The following is a 26,965-nucleotide window of genomic DNA, read 5'->3' as shown; positions in this document are numbered from 1 at the left end:
GCATCTTTGCTTGACATCATGGGGAAAACCAAAAGAAATAAGCCAACACCTCAGAAAAAAATTGTAGACCTCCACAAGTCTGGTTCATCCTTGGGAGCAATTTCCAAACGCCTGAGGGTACCACATTCATCTGTACAAACAATAGTTTGCAAGTATAAACACCATGGGACCACGCAGCCGTCATACCGCTCAGAAAGGAGACCCGTTCTGTCTCCTAGAGATTAACGTACTTTGGTGTGAAAAGTGCAAAATCAATCCCAGAACAACAGCAAAGGACCTTGTGAAGATGCTGGAGGAAACAGGTACAGAAGTATCTATATCCACAGTAAAACGAGTCCGATATCCACATAACCTGAAAGGCGGATCAGCAAGGAAGAAGCCACTGCTCCAGAACAGCCATAAAAAAAAGCCAGACTGCGGTTTGCAACGGCACATGGGGAGAAAGATCTTTTGGAGAAATGTCCTCTGGTCTGATGAAACAAAAATAGAACTGTTTGGCCAAAACAACCATCGTTATGTTTGGAGGAAAAAGGGGGATGCTTGTAAGCTGAAGAACACCATCCCAACCGTGAAGCACAGGGTGACAGCAAAAAAAAGGCAGACTGCGGTTTGCAACGGCACATGGAGACATAGATTGTACTTTTTGGAGAAATGTCCTCTGGTCTGATGAAACAAAAAATAGAACTGAAAAATATGTAATATTTTAAATTCTTCAAAGTAGCCACCCTTGGCCTTGATGACAGCTTTGCACAATCCTGGCATTCTCTCAACCAGCTTCATGAGGTGCATTTCAATTTACAGGTGTGCCTTGTTAAAAGTTAATTTGTGGAATTTCTTTCCTTCTTAATGCGTTCGAGCCAATCCGTTGTGTTGTGACAAGGTAGGGGTGATTTGGTGAAAGACCAAACAACAGGCCATCATCACATGAAGTTCAGTCAAACAACAGGCCATCATCACATGAAGTTCAGTAAAACAACAGGCCATCATCACATGAAGTTCAGTCAAACAACAGGCCATCATCACATGAAGTTCAGTATTCAGTCAATTCTGGAAAATGTATAGAACTTTCAAAGTTTCTTCAAGTCGCAAAAACCATCAAGCACTATGATGAAAAGGGCTCTCATGAGGACAGCCACAGGAAAGGAAGACCCAGAGGGTTAGAGTTACCTGGCTCTCATGAGGACAGCCACAGGAAAGGAAGACCCAGAGGGTTAGAGTTACCTGGCTCTCATGAGGACAGCCACAGGAAAAGAAGACCCAGAGGGTTAGAGTTACCTGGCTCTCATGAGGACAGCCACAGGAAAGGAAGACCCAGAGGGTTAGAGTTACCTGGCTCTCATGAGGACAGCCACAGGAAAGGAAGACCCAGAGGGTTAGAGTTACCTGGCTCTCATGAGGACAGCCACAGGAAAGGAAGACCCAGAGGGTTAGAGTTACCTGGCTCTCATGAGGACAGCCACAGGAAAGGAAGACCCAGAGGGTTAGAGTTACCTGGCTCTCATGAGGACAGCCACAGGAAAGGAAGACCCAGAGGGTTAGAGTTACCTGGCTCTCATGAGGACAGCCACAGGAAAGGAAGACCCAGAGGGTTAGAGTTACCTGGCTCTCATGAGGACAGCCACAGGAAAGGAAGACCCAGAGGGTTAGAGTTACCTGGCTCTCATGAGGACAGCCACAGGAAAGGAAGACCCAGAGGGTTAGAGTTACCTGGCTCTCATGAGGACAGCCACAGGAAAGGAAGACCCAGAGGGTTAGAGTTACCTGGCTCTCATGAGGACAGCCACAGGAAAAGAAGACCCAGAGGGTTAGAGTTACCTGGCTCTCATGAGGACAGCCACAGGAAAGGAAGACCCAGAGGGTTAGAGTTACCTGGCTCTCATGAGGACAGCCACAGGAAAGGAAGACCCAGAGGGTTAGAGTTACCTGGCTCTCATGAGGACAGCCACAGGAAAGGAAGACCCAGAGGGTTAGAGTTACCTGGCTCTCATGAGGACAGCCACAGGAAAGGAAGACCCAGAGGGTTAGAGTTACCTGGCTCTCATGAGGACAGCCACAGGAAAGGAAGACCCAGAGGGTTAGAGTTACCTGGCTCTCATGAGGACAGCCACAGGAAAGGAAGACCCAGAGGGTTAGAGTTACCTGGCTCTCATGAGGACAGCCACAGGAAAGGAAGACCCAGAGGGTTAGAGTTACCTGGCTCTCATGAGGACAGCCACAGGAAAGGAAGACCCAGAGGGTTAGAGTTACCTGGCTCTCATGAGGACAGCCACAGGAAAGGAAGACCCAGAGGGTTAGAGAGACCTGGCTCTCATGAGGACAGCCACAGGAAAGGAAGACCCAGAGGGTTAGAGTTACCTGGCTCTCATGAGGACAGCCACAGGAAAGGAAGACCCAGAGGGTTAGAGTTACCTGGCTCTCATGAGGACAGCCACAGGAAAGGAAGACCCAGAGGGTTAGAGTTACCTGGCTCTCATGAGGACAGCCACAGGAAAGGAAGACCCAGAGGGTTAGAGAGACCTGGCTCTCATGAGGACAGCCACAGGAAAGGAAGACCCAGAGGGTTAGAGTTACCTGGCTCTCATGAGGACAGCCACAGGAAAGGAAGACCCAGAGGGTTAGAGTTACCTGCCTCTCATGAGGACAGCCACAGGAAAGAAAGACCCAGAGGGTTAGAGTTACCTGGCTCTCATGAGGACAGCCACAGGAAAGGAAGACCCAGAGGGTTAGAGTTACCTGGCTCTCGGCCACAGGAAAGGAAGACCCAGAGGGTGAGGACAGCCACAGGAAAGGAAGACCCAGAGGGTTAGAGTTACCTGGCTCTCATGAGGACAGCCACAGGAAAGGAAGACCCAGAGGGTTAGAGTTACCTGGCTCTCATGAGGACAGCCACAGGAAAGGAAGACCCAGAGGGTTAGAGTTACCTGGCTCTCATGAGGACAGCCACAGGAAAGGAAGACCCAGAGGGTTAGAGTTACCTGGCTCTCATGAGGACAGCCACAGGAAAGGAAGACCCAGAGGGTTAGAGTTACCTGGCTCTCATGAGGACAGCCACAGGAAAGGAAGACCCAGAGGGTTAGAGTTACCTGGCTCTCATGAGGACAGCCACAGGAAAGGAAGACCCAGAGGGTTAGAGTTACCTGGCTCTCATGAGGACAGCCACAGGAAAGGAAGACCCAGAGGGTTAGAGTTACCTGCCTCTCATGAGGACAGCCACAGGAAAGGAAGACCCAGAGGGTTAGAGTTACCTGGCTCTCATGAGGACAGCCACAGGAAAGGAAGACCCAGAGGGTTAGAGTTACCTGGCTCTCATGAGGACAGCCACAGGAAAGGAAGACCCAGAGGGTTAGAGTTACCTGCCTCTCATGAGGACAGCCACAGGAAAGGAAGACCCAGAGGGTTAGAGTTACCTGGCTCTCATGAGGACAGCCACAGGAAAGGAAGACCCAGAGGGTTAGAGAGACCTGGCTCTCATGAGGACAGCCACAGGAAAGGAAGACCCAGAGGGTTAGAGTTACCTGGCTCTCATGAGGACAGCCACAGGAAAGGAAGACCCAGAGGGTTAGAGTTACCTGCCTCTCATGAGGACAGCCACAGGAAAGGAAGACCCAGAGGGTTAGAGTTACCTGGCTCTCATGAGGACAGCCACAGGAAAGGAAGACCCAGAGGGTTAGAGTTACCTGGCTCTCATGAGGACAGCCACAGGAAAGGAAGACCCAGAGGGTTAGAGTTACCTGGCTCTCATGAGGACAGCCACAGGAAAGGAAGACCCAGAGGGTTAGAGTTACCTGGCTCTCATGAGGACAGCCACAGGAAAGGAAGACCCAGAGGGTTAGAGTTACCTGGCTCTCATGAGGACAGCCACAGGAAAGGAAGACCCAGAGGGTTAGAGTTACCTGGCTCTCATGAGGACAGCCACAGGAAAGGAAGACCCAGAGGGTTAGAGTTACCTGGCTCTCATGAGGACAGCCACAGGAAAGGAAGACCCAGAGGGTTAGAGTTACCTGGCTCTCATGAGGACAGCCACAGGAAAGGAAGACCCAGAGGGTTAGAGTTACCTGGCTCTCATGAGGACAGCCACAGGAAAGGAAGACCCAGAGGGTTAGAGTTACCTGGCTCTCATGAGGACAGCCACAGGAAAGGAAGACCCAGAGGGTTAGAGTTACCTGCCTCGGAAATTGCAGCCCAAATAAATACTTCACATAGTTCAAGTAACATCTCAACATCAACTGTTCAGAGGAGACTGTGTGAATCAGGCCTTCATGGTAGAATTGCTGCAAAGAAACCACTACTAAAGGACACCAGTAATAAGAGGAGACTGTGTGAATCAGGCCTTCATGGTAGAATTCCTAAAAGAAACCACTACTAAAGGACACCAGTAATAAGAGGAGACTTGCTTGGGCCAAGAAACACGAGCAATGAACATTAGACCGGTGGAAATCTGTCCTTTCCAACCGCCGTGTCTTCGTGAGATGCAGAGGTGAACGGATGATATCTGCATGTCTATTTCCCACCGTGAAGCATGGAGGAGGCGGTGTGATGGTGTGGGGTGCTTTGCTGTTGACACTATCAGTGACTTATTTAGATTTCAAGGCACACTTAACCAGCATGGATACCACAGTATTTTGCAGCTATATGCCATTCCATCTGGTTTGGGATTAGTGGGACTATCATTTGTTTTTCAAATGGACAATGACCCAACACACCTCCAGGCTGTGTAAGGACTATTTGACCAAGAAGGAGAGTGAGGGAGTGCTGCATCACAATCCCCCCGACCTCAACCCAATTGAGATGGTTTGGGATGAGTTGGACCGCAGAGTGAAGAAAAAACAGCCAACAAACAACTAACAAGAGCTATTGACATTTGTATATTGCGATCATGCACTTTGTTGACGGTCCCTAACTAGTTGCTTTTGACGGTGCACCAGAATGCTTGAGGTTTTGCCGTGTGAGTATGAAACTCGGGGAGTAATCGGGAAAATACCTGTGGAATGTCTTTCCTAACAGAGGCTAACCTGAGGTATGACAGTCACATCGTTTGCGAAGTTTAAAGGTCTGACTGTCTAGCGAATATCGGAACTCTAACCAACTTTAAGGTGTCACATCCCTGAACAGGCTCAGCTGCGGGTCAGGACGAAGCATTCATCGGCAGGATGCGCTCAGTCGCCAAAAAAAAAAAAAAACAACCTTTCCCTCAAACTGCGTTACACACTCCGGTCAGCAGACGGCGATGTGTGTGTTTCAGGCAGGTCTTCCCCGGGAGTCAGGCGCTTCTTCAACAACAAGCTATTCGGTCGACACTAGTTACCACAGTCACAAAGACATAAACCACGCCCATTTCTACAACCTTTCTTCTAATTAAAACTCAGATAAAAAAAAAAAACAATTTAAACCTAATCTTAACCACATTAATAACCTTATGTCCAACCCTAACTTTTAAATTAAGACCTCAAAATAAAAATTACTATTTGTATTTTTTTTTTTTACCGAAGCCAATGCCGACTTTGTGGCTGTGGTAACTAGGGACAACCCAGCCACGTTATTTTATAGTTCATTGGAAACTGGTCAGCCACCTTGGTAGCTTGCTAGCTGAAACATTAACCCGCTTTAATGTATATTAGCCACTGTGTTTTGAACACACTTCTGTCAATCTAGCTAATTATATAATTTCATTGCATATTTACGTTGTTATTGTTATTAGTTAGCTCACGGTAGCTGGCTGGTTCAGTTAGCATTAGCCTTGTTAGCTAACTGTTAGCTATCATCCCCCGACCATGAGTTCACCAAGCTGCTCTCCTCCTGATGAAGAGGAGGAGGAGGAGGTCTGCTGGACGGAGAAAGAGGGTCTGTGGCTGAATGTTGTCGTGAAAGAGGAGAATGAAGAGGAGGATATCACAGTAACAAAAGTAGAGGAAGAGCAGGATGTTACAGTGAAAGAGGAAGAGGAGGTTACTGTGTTGGGAGTGAAGGAGAAGGGAGAGATAACTGTCACATTGGAAGAGGAAGAGACAGGAGATCGGATTAACACCAGTAAGTACGGTCTTAAAAACATAAACTGTTGTTGAATTAAAGGGCAAGCTAACAGAGTCACACTCCCACTATCAAAACGGTCGTATATGTTGTTGTTGTTGTTGTTGTTGTTGTTGTTGTTGTTACAATCAGGTCCAGGTCTTGCTCTCTGAACCCTTCTTCTTGTTCTTCTTCGTGTGACTTTTCGTCAGACTAGACGCTGTATTGCATATTGCTGCCTTTCCCAGGTCAGAGGTCAGTTTCGGCATATTTTGGTCTCCCCCAAAAAACGGGAATGAGGAAAAATTTAAATTGCACCACCATCTAACCCTGCAGCTATACACTATCCCCTCAAACCCACCATCCCATCCCACTACTTTAACCCTAAAGGATCCTACACCATCCCACTACTTTAACCCTAAAGGATCCTACACCATCCCACTACTTTAACCCTAAAGGATCCTACACCATCCCAGCCCACTACTTTAACCCTAAAGGATCCTACACCATCCCACTACTTTAACCCTAAAGGATCCTACACCATCCCATCCCACTACTTTAACCCTAAAGGATCCAACACCATCCCACTACTTTAACCCTAAAGGATCCTACACCATCCCACTACTTTAACCCTATAGGATCCTACACCATCCCACTACTTTAACCCTGAAGGATCCAACACCATCCCACTACTTTAACCCTAAAGGATTCTACACCATCCCACTACTTTAACCCTAAAGGATCCTACACCATCCCACTACTTTAACCCTAAAGGATCCTACACCATCCCAGCCCACTACTTTAACCCTAAAGGATCCTACACCATCCCAGCCCACTACTTTAACCCTAAAGGATCCTACACCATCCCACTACTTTAACCCTAAAGGATCCAACACCATCCCACTACTTTAACCTTAAAGGATCCAACACCATCCCACTACTTTAACCCTTAAACATCCTACACCATCCCACTACTTTAACCCTAAAGGATCCTACACCATCCCATCCCACTACTTTAACCCTATAGTTCCTACACCATCCCACTACTTTAACCCTAAAGGATCCTACACCATCCCACTACTTTAACCCTAAAGGATCCTACACCATCCCACTACTTTAACCCTAAAGGATCCTACACCATCCCACTACTTTAACCCTAAAGGATCATACACCATCCCACTACTTTAACCCTAAAGGATCCTACACCATCCCACTACTATAACACTAAAGGATCCTACACCATCCCAGCCCACTACTTTAACCCTAAAGGATCCTACACCATCCCACTACTTTAACCCTAAAGGATCCAACACCATCCCACTACTTTAACCCTAAAGGATCCTACACCATCCCACTACTTTAACCTTAAAGGATCCAACACCATCCCACTACTTTAACCCTTAAAGATCCTACACCATCCCACTACTTTAACCCTAAAGGATCCTACACCATCCCATCCCACTACGTTAACCCTATAGTTCCTACACCATCCCACTACTTTAACCCTAAAGGATCCAACACCATCCCATCCCACTACTTTAACCCTAAAGGATCCTACACCATCCCACCCCACTACTTTAACCCTAAAGGATCCAACACCATCCCACTACTTTAACCCTAAAGGATCCTACACCATCCCATCCCACTACTTTAACCCTAAAGGATCCTACACCATCCCACTACTTTAACCCTAAAGGATCCTACACCATCCCACTACTTTAACCCTAAAGGATCCTACACCATCCCACTACTTTAACCCTAAAGGATCCAACACCATCCCACTACTTTAACCCTAAAGGATCCAACACCATCCCACTACTTTAACCCTAAAGGATCCAACACCATCCCACTACTTTAACCCTAAAGGATCCAACACCATCCCACTACTTTAACCCTAAAGGATCCAACACCATCCCACTACTTTAACCCTAAAGGATCCTACACCATCCCACTACTTTAACCCTAAAGGATCCTACACCATCCCACTACTTTAACCCTAAAGGATCCTACACCATCCCACTACTTTAACCCTAAAGGATCCAACACCATCCCACTACTTTAACCCTAAAGGATCCAACACCATCCCACTACTTTAACCCTAAAGGAAACACCATCCCACTACTTTAACCCTAAAGGATCCTACACCATCCCATCCCACTACTTTAACCCTAAAGGATCCACCATCCCACTACTTTAACCCTAAAGGATCCTACACCATCCCATCCCACTACTTTAACCCTAAAGGATCCTACTCCAGGGAGGATGGAACCTCTACTCTCTCAAAACAAAAAAGAAAGGCTAGAGAAGGGATCATTTACTGATGTAAACACAAACGCCTAGCAACCCAAAGGTTGTGAGTTCGAATCACAGTCAACTTTTCAACTACTTACATTTTGTTGTTGCTACTTTACAACTGCTTAGCATGTTAGCAAAACCCTTCCCCAATCCCCTTCAGTCTAACTCCTACATTTCACCTTAAACACCTAGCCTAGCTAACGTTAGCCAACTAACTGCTTAGCATGTTAGCTAACCCTTCCCCAATCCCCTTCAACCTTACTCCTACATGTAACCTTAACCCCTAGCCTAGCTAACATTAGCCACCTAGCTAGAATTCGTAACATATCATTTAAAAAAAAAACATTGTAACATAGAGTTTGTTTTGCAAATTCATAACAAATTTGTAACATATAATACAAATTGTGATTTAATAACACATACTAAATGGGTGATTGACATCCACAAAGTAATACACGGCAAACATAACATCAGAGTCCAATGGGGACGAGCTTTATACCACTCAGGCCAATGGGGACGAGCTTTATACCACTCAGGCCAATGGGGACAGCTTTATACCACTCAGTCCAATGGGGACGAGCTTTATACCACTCAGGCCAATGCTCCACAGTCCAATGGGGACGAGCTTTATACCACTCAGGGGGACCATACCACTCAGTCCAATGGGGACGAGCTTTATACCACTCAGGCCAACGCTCCACAGTCCAATGGGGACGAGCTTTATACCACTCAGGCCAATGGGGACAGGGCCAATGCTCCACAGTCCAATGGGGACGAGCTTTATACCACTCAGGCCAATGCTCCACAGTCCAATGGGGACGAGCTTTATACCACTCAGGCCAATGGGGACGAGCTTTATACCACTCAGTCCAATGGGGACGAGCTTTATACCACTCAGGCCAATGCTCCACAGTCCAATGGGGACGAGCTTTATACCACTCAGGCCAATGGGGACGAGCTTTATACCACTCAGGCCAATGGGGACGAGCTTTATACCACTCAGGCCAATGGGGACGAGCTTTATACCACTCAGGCCAATGGGGACGAGCTTTATACCACTCAGGCCAATGCTCCACAGTCCAATGGGGACGAGCTTTATACCACTCAGGCCAATGCTCCACAGTCCAATGGGGACGAGCTTTATACCACTCAGGCCAATGCTCCACAGTCCAATGGGGACGAGCTTTATACCACTCAGGCCAACGCTCCACAGTCCAATGGGGACGAGCTTTATACCACTCAGGCCAATGCTCCACAGTCCAATGGGGACGAGCTTTATACCACTCAGGCCAATGCTCCACAGTCCAATGGGGACGAGCTTTATACCACTCAGGCCAATGCTCCACAGTCCAATGGGGACGAGCTTTATACCACTCAGGCCAATGGGGACGAGCTTTATACCACTCAGGCCAATGCTCCACAGTCCAATGGGGACGAGCTTTATACCACTCAGGCCAATGCTCCACAGTCCAATGGGGACGAGCTTTATACCACTCAGGCCAATGCTCCACAGTCCAATGGGGACGAGCTTTATACCACTCAGGCCAATGGGGACGAGCTTTATACCACTCAGGCCAATGCTCCACAGTCCAATGGGGACGAGCTTTATACCACTCAGGCCAATGCTCCAGGTCCAATGGGGACGAGCTTTATACCACTCAGGCCAATGCTCCACAGTCCAATGGGGACGAGCTTTATACCACTCAGGCCAATGGGGACGAGCTTTATACCACTCAGGCCAACGCTCCACAGTCCAATGGGGACGAGCTTTATACCACTCAGGCCAATGCTCCACAGTCCAATGGGAACGAGCTTTATACCACTCAGGCCAATGGGAACGAGCTTTACACCACTCAGGCCAACGCTCCACAGTCCAATGGGGACGAGCTTTACACCACTCCAGCCAACGCTCCACAGTCCAATGGGGACGAGCTTTACACCACTCAGGCCAACGCTCCACAGTCCAATGGGGACGAGCTTTATACCACTCAGGCCAATGGGAACGAGCTTTACTCCACTCAGGCCAACGCTCCACAGTCCAATGGGGACGAGCTTTACACCACTCAGCCAACGCTCCATAGTCCAATGGGGACGAGCTTTATACCACTCAGGCCAATGGGGACGAGCTTTACACCACTCAGGCCAATGGGGACGAGCTTTACACCACTCAGGCCAACGCTCCACAGTCCAATGGGGACGAGCTTTACACCACTCAGGCCAACGCTCCACAGTCCAATGGGAACGAGCTTTATACCACTCAGGCCAATGGGGACGAGCTTTACACCACTCAGGCCAACGCTCCACAGTCCAATGGGGACGAGCTTTACACCACTCAGGCCAACGCTCCACAGTCCAATGGGAACGAGCTTTACACCACTCAGGCCAACGCTCCACAGTCCAATGGGGACGAGCTTTATACCACTCAGTCCAATGGGGACGAGCTTTATACCACTCAGTCCAATGGAGACGAGCTTTATACCACTCAGTCCAATGGGGACGAGCTTTACACCACTCAGGCCAACGCTCCACAGTCCAATGGGGACGAGCTTTACACCACTCAGGCCAATGGGGACGAGCTTTACACCACTCAGGCCAATGGGGACGAGCTTTACACCACTCAGGCCAACGCTCCACAGTCCAATGGGGACGAGCTTTACACCACTCAGGCCAACGCTCCACAGTCCAATGGGGACGAGCTTTACACCACTCAGGCCAGGCCAATGGGGACGAGCTTTACACCACTCAGGCCAACGCTCCACAGTCCAATGGGGACGAGCTTTACACCACTCAGGCCAATGGGAACGAGCTTTACACCACTCAGGCCAATGGGAACGAGCTTTACACCACTCAGGCCAATGGGGACGAGCTTTACACCACTCAGGCCAATGGGAATGAGCTTTACACCACAGGCCAATGGGAACGAGCTTTACACCACTCAGTCCAATGGGGACGAGCTTTACACCACTCCAGCCAACGCTCCACAGTCCAATGGGGACGAGCTTTATACCACTCAGGCCAATGGGAACGAGCTTTACACCACTCAGTCCAATGGGGACGAGCTTTATACCACTCAGGCCAACGCTCCACAGTCCAATGGGGACGAGCTTTATACCACTCAGGCCAACGCTCCACAGTCCAATGGGGACGAGCTTTACACCACTCAGGCCAATGCTCCACAGTCCAATGGGGACGAGCTTTATACCACTCAGGCCAATGGGGACGAGCTTTACATCACTCAGGCCAACGCTCCACAGTCCAATGGGAACGAGCTTTACATCACTCAGGCCAATGCTCCACATTTCAATGGCGGTGAACTGTACATCACTCCAGCCGACGCTTGGCATTGAGCATGATGATCTTAGCCTTGTGTGCGGCTGCTCTGCCATGGAAACCCTTTCATGACGCTCCCTACGAACAGTTATTGTGTTGACCTTGCTTCCAGAGGCAGTTGGGAACTCAGTAGTGAGTGTTGCAATCGAGCACAGATGATTTTTACGTGCCACTCGCTTCAGCACTCTGCGGTCCCGTCCTGTGAGCTTGCGTTGCCTACCCCTTCGCGGCTGAGCCAGTGTTGCTCCAAGACATTTCCACTTCACAATAACAGCACATACAGATGAACGAGGCAGCTCAAGCAGGGCAGAAATTTGACAAACTGACTTGTTTGAAAGGTGGTATTCTATGACTGTGCCACATTGAAAGTCACTGAGCTCTTCAGTAAGGCCATTCTACTGGCAATGTTTGTCTATTGAGACTTTTGTGTATGTGTATATATAGTGTATAGGGCAGTCCCTGACGACAAAACAATGTTTGTCCACCAAAAGTCGTCTGTTCTTTCCACCAATCGATTGGTTGAAATGTTACGTGTATTTCCCCATATATAGACACAGCCCATGTGTTTTAATTAAATCAACTATATGTACTGAACTGATGCTTTAAGCTGTTTGATTAAATTATTACAGGCACACAAATGACTCAAGAGGGAGCCAGAGATCTTGTTAACCAGAAGGAAAAAACAACTGAACCCGACAGTTCTCCTCTCTCTCCTGCTGGCTGTCTCAGATTCCACCTGAAGTTGCTGGGCGACACGAGGAGTCAGCAACCTTTTCTCATGTGGAATGCCAATTTATTTGACAATTTCTACCAATCTGCGTGCCGGTTATGGTTTTCATATCCACATTTTCGTGGATCAGTTTCATTTCAATTAACGTTTTCAAATCTCAAAATCATTGCCGATTGGTTAATCAAAATTCTATCTAAATGAAAATGAAACCTAAAAACATGTCACTTTTATCGCCGTTAGCGACTAGATAAAAATACCCTACAAAGAAAAACATTGCAAGCCTGCAAGTAGAAAATATCCTAATAAATATACTATAAATCACATTGGCTAAGCATGGCCTGTCTGCAACGAACTGTAAACATTGTATCAACGGTCCAGCCCGAGGCTGGTGCTAGCCAACTGGAAACATTGTATCAACTGTCCAGCCCGAGGCTGGTGCTAGCCAACTGGAAACATTGTATCAACTGTCCAGCCCGAGGCTGGTGCTAGCCAACTGGAAACATTGGAGTTTCCTGCTCCAGTGAGCTCAGGACAGACACAGCTGTTTGCACAAAGGATAAGAAGCTTGACTTGGGCTGTTCCTCTTATATCAGATCAACAGTATAGTGGAGCTCCTGTTCCTCTTATAGAATATCAGATCAACAGTATAGTGGAGCTCCTGTTCCTCTTATATCAGATCAACAGTATAGTGGAGCTCCTGTTCCTCTTATAGAATATCAGATCAACAGTATAGTGGAGCTCCTGTTCCTCTTATATCAGATCAACAGTATAGTGGAGCTCCTGTTCCTCTTATATCAGATCAACAGTATAGTGGAGCTCCTGTTCCTCTTATATCAGATCAACAGTATAGTGGAGCTCCTGTTCCTCTTATAGAATATCAGATCAACAGTATAGTGGAGCTCCTGTTCCTCTTGTATCAGATCAACAGTATAGTGGAGCTCCTGTTCCTCTTATAGAATATCAGATCAACAGTATAGTGGAGCTCCTGTTCCTCTCATATCAGATCAACAGTATAGTGGAGCTCCTGTTCCTCTTATAGAATATCAGATCAACAGTATAGTGGAGCTCCTGTTCCTCTTATATCAGATCAACAGTATAGTGGAGCTCCTGTTCCTCTTATATCAGATCAACAGTATAGTGGAGCTCCTGTTCCTCTTATATCAGATCAACAGTATAGTGGAGCTCCTGTTCCTCTTATATCAGATCAACAGTATAGTGGAGCTCCTGTTCCTCTTATATCAGATCAACAGTATAGTGGAGCTCCTGTTCCTCTTATATCAGATCAACAGTATAGTGGAGCTCCTGTTCCTCTTATATCAGATCAACAGTATAGTGGAGCTCCTGTTCCTCTTATATCAGATCAACAGTATAGTGGAGCTCCTGTTCCTCTTATAGAAATACATAATTTATGGAATTTAACTTTTTAACAAGGCACACCTGTTAATTGAAATGAATTCCAGGTAAACTACCTCATGATGCTGGCTGAGAGAACGCCAAGCGTGTGCAAAGCTTTCATGGTAACGGGTGGCTACTTTGAAGAATCACAAATATAAAAGATATTTTGATTTGTTTAACACTTTTGTGGTTACTACATGATTCCATATGAGTTACTTCATAGTTTTGATGTCTTCACTATTATTCTACAATGTAGAAAATAGTCCAATGAAAACCCTTGAATGAGTAGGTGTTCTAAAACTTTTGACCGGTAGTGTGTGTGTAGATATTGTTGATGTCCCTAAACCGTATCGTACCGAACGGTACTGTGGTGTCGTGGTATCGTACCGCACCGTGTGTTTCACGGTTCACAAAACTCGCGGTTCTGTACGATACGGTGGTGTGACGGTACTAATAATCAGAATGGCCGATTTAATTAGGGCCGATTTCAAGTTTTCATAACAATCGGAAATCGGTATTTTTGGACACCGATTTGGCCGATTTTATGATTTTAAAATATTTTTTTACACCTTTATTTAATCTTTATTTAACTAGGCAAGTCAGTTAAGAACACATTCTTGTTTTCAATGATGGCCTGGGAACGGTGGGTTAACTGCCTCGTTCAGGGGCAGAATGACAGATTTTTACCTTGTCAGCTCGGGAGATTCAATCTTGCAACCTTACAGTTAACTAGTCCAACGCTCTAACCACCTGATTACATTGCACTCCATGAGGAGTCTGCCTGTTACACGAATGCAGTAGAAGCCAAGGTAAGTTGCTAGCTAGCATTAAACTTATCTTGTAAAAAAACAATCAATCAATCATAATCACTAGTTAACTACACGTGGTTGATTGGTTAATGATATTACTCATTTATCTAGCGTGTCCTGCGTTGCATATAATCAATGCAGTGCGTATCGTTGCTCCAATGTGTACCTAACCATAAACATCAATGCCTTTCTTAAAATCAATACACAGAAGTACATATTTTTAAACCTGCATATTTAGCTAAAAGAAATCCAGGTTAGCAGGCAATATTAACCAGGTGAAATTGTGTCACTTCTCTTGCGTTCATTGCACGCAGAGTCAGTGTATATGCAGCAGTTTGGGCCGCCTAATTTGCCAGAATTTTACGTAATTATGACATAACATTGAAGGTTGTGCAATGTAACAGCAATATTTAGACTCACCCGTTCGATAAAATACGGAACGGTTCCGTATTTCACTGAAAGAATATACGTCTTGTTTTTGAGATAATAGTTTCCGGATTCGACCATATTAATGACCTAAGGCTCGTATTTCTGTGTGTTATTATATTATAATTAAGTCTATGATTTGATAGAGCAGTCTGACTGAGCGGTGGTAGGCAGCAGCAGGCTCGTAAGCATTCATTCAAACAGTACTTTCCTGCGCTTTGCCAGAAGCTCTTCGCTGTGCTTCAAGCCAATCAACTCCTGAGATGAGGTTGGTGTAACCGATGTGAAATGGCTAGCTAGTTAGCAGGGTGCGCGCTAATAGAGTTTCAAACGTCACTCGCTCTGAGACTTGGAGTAGTTTTTCTCCTTGCTCTGCATGGGTAACGCTGCTTTGAGGGTGGCTGTTGTCGTCGTGTTCCTGGTTCAAGCCCAGGTAGGAGCGAGGAGAGGGATGGAAGCTATACTGTTACACTGGCAATACTAAAGTGCCTATGAGAACATCCAATAGTCAAAGGTTAATGAAATACTAATGGTATAGAGGGAAATAGTCCTATAATTCCTATAATAACTACAACCTAAAACTTCTTACCTGGGAATATAGACTCATAGTATAGGAACCACCAGCTTTCATATTCTCATGTTCTGAGCAAGGAACTTAAACGTTAGCTTTCTTACATGGCACATATTGCACTTTTACTTTCTTCTCCAACACTTTGTTTTTGCATTATTTAAACCAAATTGAACATGTTTCATTATTTATTTGAGGCTAAATTGATTTTATTTATGTATTATATTAAGTTAAAATAAGTGTTCATTCAGTATTGTTGTAATTGTCATTACTACAAATATTTTTTTTATATTTAAATCGTCCGATTAATCGGTATCGGCTTTTTTTTGGGGGTCCTCCAATAATCGGTATGAAAAATCATAATTGGTCGACCTCTACTATATAGCCTAGAAACCTGGTTAAACTATCATTATGACATCGTGGATGCATTCTGGAATATACTATATAGCCTAGAAACCTGGTTAAACTATCATTATGACATCATGGATGAATTATAGAATATACTATATAGCCTAGAAACCTGGTTAAACTATCATTATGACATCGTGGATGCATTCTAGACGGTTTTGATACATCCACAAAATAAATGCCTGAGAAATCTGTAATTCGTATTTAGATTTTCCATTTATTTTAACAGTAATAGTTTATTTATTATAATAGTAAACATGGGTAGCTTGAATTCCCAGAGTTCCTCTGTCCAGTATCTGTGTTCTTTTGCCAATCTTAATTTATTTAATTTTATTGGCCAGTCTGAGATATGGCTTTTTCTTTGCATCTCTGCCTCGAAGGCCAGCATCGTTGAGACTGGTGTTTTGACATTGTCAAGGTACTGGAGTGACCATCACAAAGCCCTGACTTCAATCCCAGAGAAAGTTTGTGGGCAGAACTGAAAAAGTGTGTGTGAGCAAAGAGGCCTTACAAACCTGACTCCGTTACACCAGCTCTTGTCAGGAGGAATTTAAATGCAATGCTACCAAATACTAATTGAGTATGTGTAAACTTCTGACCCACTGGGAATGTGATGAAAGAAATAAAAGCTTAAATAAATCATTCTCTCTACAATTATTCTGACATTTCACATTCATAAAAATAAAGTGGTGTTCCTAACTGACCTAAAACAGGGAATTTTTACTAGGATTAAAATGTCAGGAATTGTGAAAAACTGAGTTTACATGCCTTAGCCAAATACATTGAAACATCCGACTTCAACTGAACATATATTTGTGCAGCAATTTTAGAAAGGGGCGACAGAGTCGTCTGGCACATTGCTTAGGGGTTCAGCAACTGTAATAACTTTCTAGCCTACACTCATTGATGTTACTTCTCATGTGATAAAAAAAAAATCAAAATCAAAATAAACAGTGCAGACAATTGTCAAATAATCATTACATTCATTACAGACAATTGTTGTACAACATCATGGCTACGCTGTTGGCATCACCTTTTACAGTGGACTTCTGCTGTTGTTGGCCTTTAATCATCTGTCTGACTTTGTTGTTCACACAGGAGAGAGACGTGACTATCGTGGATCCTCTGGGGAGCCTCAACAGCATCATGATGCTGACAAGAAAGTGAAGAGTCTCTCCACATCAAAACACCTCAAGAAACACCAGCGGAGACCCAAAACGAAAACTCACTGCTGCTCTGATTGTGGGAAGAGTTACTTAAGATCAGATTCACTGAAACTACACCAGAGAAGTCACACTGGAGAGAAACCTTTTTGCTGCTCTGACTGTGGGAAGAAATTCACCTCCTCGGCAGACCTTAAAAGACATCAGAGAATCCACACAGGAGAGAAACCTTTTAGCTGCTCTGACTGTGGAAAGAGTTTTGTTTCGTCAGGACATTTAAAATCTCACCAGAGAACACACAAAGTAGAGAAACCCTATAGCTGTACTCAATGTGGGAAGAGTTTTACTCACTCAAGCAGCTTGATAGTACACCAGAGAACACACACAGGAGAGAAACCTTATAACTGTGATCAATGTGGGAAGAGTTTTCTTTCATCTGGTCGTCTGACAATACACCAGAGAACACACACAGGAGAGAAACCTTACAGCTGTGATCAGTGTGGGAAGAGTTTTACTACATCTAGCCAGCTGACTTTGCACCAGAGAACACACACAGGACAGAATCCTTATAGCTGTACTCAATGTGGGAAGAGTTTTACTCAGTCAAACAGCCTGGTATCACATCAGAGAACACACACAGGAGAGAAACCTCATAGCTGTGATCAATGTGACAAGAGATACTCTGATAAAAGATCTCTGATTAAACATCAGAAAATACATGAAGGAGTTGTTTGATGATATCAATGAAATAATGTCACAATGTAGAATGTTTTAACATTGTAGTAGGAGTAGTTTAATAATGTCACAATGTAGAACCCTAAATGTTTGTCCTCTGTTTTATTGATTTCAACATGATATGGATATTGACATCAGGGGGGAAATCTATGCCTGAATTGGTCACAAAAAGTGACTAACAAAAACAGAGTTGTTCCACTTACCACGTTGGTGACCCACCTCATTCAATATGCAACACATCAAAATGTATCTGGCTGTTTTCTCCTAATTGTCCTCTAACCAGTGGTGAACACATTATTCGCAGATTCCGTGTGGTTTTTGCTGCGTTAGTTTTAACAGGACTTGCAGCCTCATCTCCCACCTCTCGTGCAATTGATTTCAACATGATATCAATGAGTGATGACATAAGTGTTGCATTCCTTTGTTTAGTGACCCCTACATTTAAAAGCATCACTCCAAAATGTAGCTGACTGTCTTCTGCAGGTTGTCCTCTAACCAGTGAGGTAAAAGATATCTCCCATTTCCAGGTGTTTTTTTTTGTGTGTGTTAGTTCCAACATCATGTACAACCTGATTTCTAATCGATATCAGTGGTTTATTGCTACTTGTCAAAACAACAGTGTTTCTGGTGCTTGTGGAGCTTGTTTTAAAAAGTTAAATGATTATTGTTGCACGTTTGTTTAAATTTTATGATTTTCAATTTATCAAACTGTTAATGCATATTGGTTATTGATTTGGACACCCCAAAATGTCATTAAAAAGATGCCCGAAGTCCAATATATGTTCGGTTGAAAGTGAAAGTTAAGATGTCTTTTCAGGTCGTTTTTTTTTTTCAATGACTTGAAAACAACTTAATTTCAACGTACTTGCAGCCTGGACGCAGTATAATAAATTGAGTCTATAATCAATTTGATTAACAATCTGACATCACTCCAGTAATTTTTTTGACAACATTCAAATGCTAATTGTCTTTATTCCACTACTGAAGAAGCATGTCTCAAATCACCTCATATTTCAAACATTCAGCCTGACAAAAGATATGTTTTATTATTCCATGCCTCACCATTAAGCGAAGTATTGCCAACACATATTAACAAAGGGGGGAACATTTGGTTTTGATTTTCATATTTACAATCAATTTACTTAACATTTAGTAATCATCATTATTTATGCATGTATTCACAATTATGTAGCATTTAGTAATCATAATTATTCATGCAACCAGCTGACAGTTGGAGGTGTGATGTATTTAATGGAGATGGAGGTGTGTTCTAGTGGGTCTGGACAGGTGTGATGTAGTTAATGGAGATGGAGGTGTGTTCTAGTGGGTCTGGGCAGGTGTGATGTAGTTAATGGAGATGGAGGTGTGTTCTAGTGGGTCTGGGCAGGTGTGATGTAGTTAATGGAGATGGGGGTGTGTTCTAGTGGGTCTGGGCAGGTGTGATGTAGTTAATGGAGATGGAGGTGTGTTCTAGTGGGTCTGGGCAGGTGTGATGTAGTTAATGGAGATGGAGGTGTGTTCTAGTGGGTCTGGGCAGGTGTGATGAACTTCATGTTTGTATGATGTTGTCGTTTGTATGTTTTGTATTGTTTATAAAAAGATAAATAAAATATTTTTCCCAATGCAACGTAATACCTCACTGTTGTATATTTGGAGTTATTACATTAAACCAATCAGAATTCAGAAGAATGCCAAAGTCAGGTGTGAAGTAATATGGAGGACCAGGCTATTCCATATGATGTCAACTACAACATAAATAACTTAAAATGTAGAACTTTAAGTTAAACTAAGTGACTTGAGTGTTTAAAGTAAACCAACGTTTTGGAAAAACATAACACCATATAACAAAATATCAAAGAATGTTAGCTATATGCTGTTATCTTAGCCAGCCAGCTAACGTTAGCTATATGCAGCTATTTAGCCAACTAGCTATTAGCCTAAACGGCATAACCAACCAGCGCGGTTGTGGTCAGCAGAGACCAACTACCGGAAAAGTTACAAAACTCCAGGGGCCTGTTGCACAAAACTAGGATAAGGGATTAAGCCAGGATATCTTGGTGATCCTGGCTCAATTGATCCGTAATCCGGTTGCACTAAAGATGGATAGGGGCAGGAGGATATGTTATGGTATAAATTACCATGGAGATTTATTCTGTGGAGCTAGCCTGCTCCAGACCAGGCTAAATTCCAGGATCTATTTAATCTCATCCCTAATGTCAGTCAGCAGTCACCACAAATGGAAACCAATAGTTATTTCACTGCTCACTATACATTGTTATCACATATAACTAGACCCACTGTTATTATTTAAACGTTTGTGATCATTAATTTCAATGATTTTGGATAAAAAATGATTTTTAGATGTTGCTATCATTAGATAATTTACAGTTTCCCATAGACTATAAGGCTATATATAAAATGATAGAATATTAGGGCCACAGAGGGGAAAAAAACACAAGTCATAATATTGTAACCAGTTGTTTTAAAGGAGGACAGTTGTTAAAATGACAGATGTGGGGCATTTCGTGAAATTGTACTTCAGTATGGTTTCATAAACAAAGACATGCTGATGTGCCAGAATATTAAGTATCACATTGTCATAAGTATCAAAACTGTAAAAACAATATGTAGCTTTTCTGCAGAAAGAACCAGCCTCATAAATTTATGACTTTATCCTTTTTCTTCAGTGTGGCCCTAGTACTCTGTCATATAAACAAATACACATTCCATATGAATATAAAAACACAATGTGTAACATTATGTTCCTTTATTGAATAAGGACAAAACAAAGCAGGTAAACCATCAGCTCCTTTCGAAACTGAAGTCACAGTGACTCTACAAGATGGAAAGCACAGAATCCAAGCATATTATACAAAATGATACATACACATTCAAAGGTCTGTATATAACACACCCTGCATGTCTGCACACTAAAATAAATGCAGGACAAATCCATACACATCAACTGAACAGACAAATGAATGGATGCAGTAGCCTCCCTGCAGCCTTGTATTACACACAGTATACCGCACAAACATCATAAGAGGCCAAATTCGTCAAAAAACGAACCCAAATTCCTCTGCCACCGCAGGACATATTTAACCAAAATTGAAAGCACACATACTAACTAAAATAATTCAACACATATTGGTCCCTCAGCAGCCGACCACTGTCGTCATCAGGGAAGATTGCCGGATTGTCCCAGTCCATGGCTGGTGGCACTCTGGGGGCCCTCTCCTTCCTCAGGCAGGCCACATTGTGGAGGACAGCACAAGCCACAGTAATATCACATGCCCTAACAGGGCTGACCCTTAATTTGTGAAGGCAGTGAAAGCGTGCCTTCAGGAGGCCAAAGGTCATTTCAACTCTGGCCCTGGTCCTGGCATGGGCATGGTTGTAGGCCTGCTGTGCTTCCTGGGGGTCTGTGAAAGGTGTCAGGAGAAAAGGCTGGCAGCCATACCCCCTGTCTCCCAGCAACACACCAGAGAATTCACCTGTCAACACAAAATCTCATCATTACTACCTCATAAACACAGTGATATTCTTGACACAGCCATGATGGTTATAAATAGGGGTTGTGTGGCTTACCTTGTGATAGGCACTGATAGATTTCAGAGGCCCGAAAGATTCTGGAGTCATGGACTGAGCCAGGCCATTTTGCCACAACATTGCTGATCACACAGTCAGCATTGCAGACCATCTGAAATCATAAGATGAGGAATATTACACCAATCAATGCACATCACTGGCAATGCAGAGTGTTCGTCAATGGACAATATCAAAAAGTTATGTTCACCTGAACATTAATGCTGTGAAAGGATTTCCTATTCACAAAATCGGCCTCATGGGCACCTGAGGGGGCTTTTATCCTTATGTGTGTGCAGTCCACTGCACCAATGACATTGGGGAAACCTGTCACACAAAGTAATGAGTATCCTACTATGTGTTAACAGTTGTCCTGTAATTTGTAGATCCTCTTACCTGCAATCCTATAGAACTCCTCTTTGATGTCACAGAGTCTTCTGTGGCCAGGGAAGGAGATGAAGACATCTGCTAATGCTTTGATAGCCAGACACACACTCCTTATTGTGCGGCAAATTGTGGCCTTGTTCAGCTGTTCTGCATCCCCCACTGAGTACAGGAAGGCTCCACTAGCAAAAAGCGCAAGGCCACACAAACCATTTGCTCCACACTCAGTGCATGGCTCCGTGCAGTGCGGTGCTTAATCCTGGGACCCAGTAGTCTGCATAGATACCTGATGCCATCTGCAGAAAACCTGTATCTTTCATATAGATGGTCATCAGGGAAGGCCAGTGGGTCCAACCGGTCCCTGAAGACCCTTTCTCGCCTGAAGGCTCTCCTCAGCACAAGTGCTTCTTCATCCACCACATCTCGCACGAATGGGCATGCCATTGTCAGAGCAGAAAGGAACACACAATTTTGGGCCTTCATATAGGCTAGTGGCCACACCTGGTGCTGGGGGGGGTGGGCAAAAGAGGGCGATGCCTTATAACGATGACTTGGTTGTACTGATTGCTGGGAAAATAAAAAAAAAACTTAGAAAGATGCCACCGTCCTGTGTGCTCACAATAAGAGCTCATATGTCATGGCTCACTTGACTTTACGAGAATATACCTAATTTTTATTTTGAGCTGTGTCATCTTCTTGGAGCTGGGGGAGGAAAGAAAAATAATGATTAATACATTTGTGTTACAGTTAGCATACAGTGTACATTGAAGGCATATCTCACCTCCCTCTCAAGTTTTTTTATTTCAAGGTCCAGTTTCCTAATTGTCCTCTTTTTTATTTCGAACTCCAGTGCAAGATTTTCCATCTTTTTCTTCTTGTACTGAATGTCTATGTCTGCCAGTTCTATTTGGCGCCGGAGGTGGTTGCCATACAACTTTCTGATAGCTTGTGAGCTCTGTGAACACAATACAATTAGCGCAGCTGGAATTTGGCAGGATGTGGTGTCCTTTTATTAATACGCACTATGTTGCCAGGCTGGTTTTCCCACTGTATAGCATCTGGGTCCTGTAAAAGAAATTAGATTTTGATGAGGACTCCTCACCATTGTAGAGTAAATAGTACTTTCACAGTCTTAACATGATACCTCATGCCTTCTGGAATCCAGAGAGATGGTCTCCTCCTCATCATCGTCTCCATCATGTGCTGTTGCTGCTGCACTGGGGCCTTCACCCTATCACATTTAATCGGATTCATATTGAAGCTAGTAGACAAGACATGCCAGGCCTACAGTATGCCTTTGATGGAGTACTCACTGGATCAGCATCGTCTGGTGCTTGTGCTGGTGGCTCTAACAGGAACACAGTGCTGCCAGACACTGCAAGGCAATAGGTAAACCAAAGTCAGACAGTCCAAATTGATTCAATATGAATGTGGTTGTATCCCATGTAGAGATGGAAGGACATACCTTGAATGAAGCGGGTGGCATCTTGGGAGGAACCTATGCTCGTCTCTTTCCCCCAGGGATCCCCTCTAAGACGGGCCTGCCTTTATTTAGCTCCAAGGCCATGTCCTCTGCTGGGGTAAGGTCAGCCTTTGGTGACCCACCACCCGTGCCTTGTCTGTGGGTATTCTTTTTCACTGCTAAAACAGTACAGACAATGTGTGAGCAGGCACCTTCTGGGTACAATATATGCTTGTGCTTTGTTAAATATTAGTCAGGGACCATACCATTCTGCAGAATGTTCTTGTATTTGATTTTGACCTGCTGCCATGTCCGTTTTGGCCCGTTCATGTTTAATCTACACACACACACACACACACACATTTAATGGAGTCACACTGCAAAAATTACTTGGTATTTTTGTCTTGTTTTCAGTAAAAATATCAAAAAATTTATCATAGCTTTATACAGTGTGATGGAGTTACTTTACACAATTTCACTCATATCTGCAGTGCATTTCAATAAAAAATGTAACCGTTTCATAATTTTATTTTATTTATTTTTATTTCACCTTTATTTAACCAGGTAGGCTAGTTGAGAACAAGTTCTCATTTACAACTGCGACCTGGCCAAGATAAAGCATAGCAGTGTGAGCAGACAACACAGAGTTACACATGGAATAAACAAATTAACAAGTCAATAACACAGTAGAAAACAAAGGGGGAGTCTATATACAATGTACAATGTGTGCAAAAGGCATGAGGAGGTAGACGAATAGTTACAATTTTGCAGATTAACACTGGAGTGATATATGATCAGATGGTCATGTACAGGTAGAGATATTGGTGTGCAAAAGAGCAGAAAAGTAAATAAATAAAAACAGTATGGGGATGAGGTAGGTGAAAATGGGTGGGCTATTTACCAATAGACTATGTACAGCTGCAGCGATCGGTTAGCTGCTCAGATAGCTGATGTTTGAAGTTGGTGAGGGAGATAAAAGTCTCCAACTTCAGCGATTTTTGCAATTCGTTCCAGTCACAGGCAGCAGAGTACTGGAACGAAAGGCGGCCAAATGAGGTGTTGGCTTTAGGGATGATCAGTGAGATACACCTGCTGGAGCGCGTGCTACGGATGGGTGTTGCCATCGTGACCAGTGAACTGAGATAAGGCGGAGCTTTACCTAGCATGGACTTGTAGATGACCTGGAGCCAGTGGGTCTGGCGACGAATATGTAGCGAGGGCCAGCCGACTAGAGCATACAAGTCGCAGTGGTGGGTGGTATAAGGTGCTTTAGTGACAAAACGGATGGCACTGTGATATACTGCATCCAGTTTGCTGAGTAGAGTGTTGGAAGCAATTTTGTAGATGACATCGCCGAAGTCGAGGATTGGTAGGATAGTCAGTTTTACTAGGGTAAGCTTGGCGGCGTGAGTGAAGGAGGCTTTGTTGCGGAATAGAAAGCCGACTCTTGATTTGATTTTTGATTGGAGGTGTTTGATATGAGTCTGGAAGGAGAGTTTGCAGTCTAGCCAGACACCTAGGTACTTATAGATGTCCACATATTCAAGGTCGGAACCATCCAGGGTGGTGATGCTAGTCGGGCATGCGGGTGCAGGCAGCGATCGGTTGAAAAGCATGCATTTGGTTTTACTAGCGTTTAAGAGGAGTTGGAGGCCACGGAAGGAGTGTTGTATGGCATTGAAGCTTGTTTGGAGGTTAGATAGCACAGTGTCCAATGACGGGCCGAAAGTATATAGAATGGTGTCGTCTGCGTAGAGGTGGATCAGGGAATCGCCCGCAGCAAGAGCAACATCATTGATATACACAGAGAAAAGAGTCGGCCCGAGAATTGAACCCTGTGGTACCCCCATAGAGACTGCCAGAGGACCGGATAGCATGCCCTCCGATTTGACACACTGAACTCTGTCTGCAAAGTAATTGGTGAACCAGGCAAGGCAGTCATCCGAAAAACCGAGGCTACTGAGTCTGCCGATGAGAATATGGTGATTGACAGAGTCGAAAGCCTTGGCAAGGTCGATGAAGACGGCTGCACAGTACTGTCTTTTATCGATGGCGGTTATGATATCGTTTAGTACCTTGAGTGTTGCTGAGGTGCACCCGTGACCGGCTCGGAAGCCAGATTGCACAGCGGAGAAGGTACGGTGGGATTCGAGATGGTCAGTGACCTGTTTGTTGACTTGGCTTTCGAAGACCTTAGATAGGCAGGGCAGGATGGATATAGGTCTGTAACAGTTTGGGTCCAGGGTGTCTCCCCCTTTGAAGAGGGGGATGACTGCGGCAGCTTTCCAATCCTTGGGGATCTCAGACGATATGAAAGAGAGGTTGAACAGGCTGGTAATAGGGGTTGCGACAATGGCGGCGGATAGTTTCAGAAATAGGGGTCCAGATTGTCAAGCCCAGCTGATTTGTACGGGTCCAGGTTTTGCAGCTCTTTCAGAACATCTGCAATCTGGATTTGGGTAAAGGAGAACTTGGAGAGGCTTGGGCGAGGAGCTGCCGGGGGAGGAGCTGTTGGCCGAGGTTGGAGTAGCCAGGCGGAAGGCATGGCCAGCCGTTGAGAAATGCTTATTGAAGTTTTCGATAATCATGGATTTATCGGTGGTGACCGTGTTACCTAGCCTCAGTGCAGTGGGCAGCTGGGAGGAGGTGCTCTTGTTCTCCATGGACTTCACAGTGTCCCAGAACTTTTTGGAGTTGGAGCTACAGGATGCAAACTTCTGCCTGAAGAAGCTGGCCTTAGCTTTCCTGACTGACTGCGTGTATTGGTTCCGGACTTCCCTGAACAGTTGCATATCACGGGGACTATTCGATGCTATTGCAGTCCGCCACAGGATGTTTTTGTGCTGGTCGAGGGCAGTCAGGTCTGGGGTGAACCAAGGACTGTATCTGTTCTTAGTTCTGCATTTTTGAACGGAGCATGCTTATCTAAAATGGTGAGGAAGTTACTTTTAAAGAATGACCAGGCATCCTCAACTGACGGGATGAGGTCGATGTCCTTCCAGGATACACGGGCCAGGTCGATTAGAAAGGCCTGCTCACAGAAGTGTTTTAGGGAGCGTTTGACCGTGATGAGGGGTGGTCGTTTGACTGCGGCTCCGTAGCGGATACAGGCAATGAGGCAGTGATCGCTGAGATCCTGGTTGAAGACAGCAGAATTACAGTACAACTGCATTTTTGGAGATGTGAATTAAATATTTGAATTGTAATTGTGATGTTTCAGCGGAGCGGTGAGTGTGTAATTGTGCACTACTTACGCATTCAGGCGGTCTGCAATACTTTGCCACGCTTTTTCTCTTTGCTTTATCACTGTGGCGGTGTTGCCTTTCTTCTTAATTATATCTTTTACCTCCTCGTATGCCTCCATGAGGATTTGTGCTTCCGACGGGGAAAAGTACGCGGCTCTAGTTGCCATGGTAAATCAGTTAATCTGTGATCTGTGGCGGGGTCTATTTGAGTGAGCCGTGAGCGCGCACCTATCCAGGATTGGTTTCACCTGGCTTAATGAATCCGTGTCTGCTCATCCTGGCTTGGTCTTTGTGCAACCAATTAAGCCTGGACGCACATGTTTTGGCTTCATTGAGCTCAGCTGAGTCATTTATCCCGGATGTCTTAATTCTACTTTTGTGCAACAGGCCCTAGGTGTTTTTTCTTGTTTTTAATTGTTGACAG

At 44.7% G+C, this 26,965-nt stretch overlaps 1 protein-coding gene across 1 annotated transcript; it reads left to right on the top strand.

Moving 5' to 3' along the window:
* Positions 1 to 5,541: 5,541 nt before the first annotated feature.
* Positions 5,542 to 17,745, top strand: LOC121842840 (gastrula zinc finger protein XlCGF17.1-like; the record flags this gene model as incomplete). The annotated part of the gene is made up of 2 exons (XM_042312604.1): positions 5,542 to 6,027; positions 17,066 to 17,745. Coding segments are annotated over exons 1-2 (936 nt in total), but the record flags the coding sequence as incomplete, so codon positions are not given.
* Between the last annotated feature and the right edge of the window lie 9,220 nt (positions 17,746 to 26,965).

This window comes from Oncorhynchus tshawytscha, unplaced genomic scaffold, assembly GCF_018296145.1.
Source record: "Oncorhynchus tshawytscha isolate Ot180627B unplaced genomic scaffold, Otsh_v2.0 Un_contig_5067_pilon_pilon, whole genome shotgun sequence".
Taxonomy (NCBI): domain Eukaryota; kingdom Metazoa; phylum Chordata; class Actinopteri; order Salmoniformes; family Salmonidae; genus Oncorhynchus; species Oncorhynchus tshawytscha.
The sequence above is the reverse complement of the archived record's forward strand: the minus strand, read 5'-3'. Positions and strand labels throughout refer to the sequence as shown.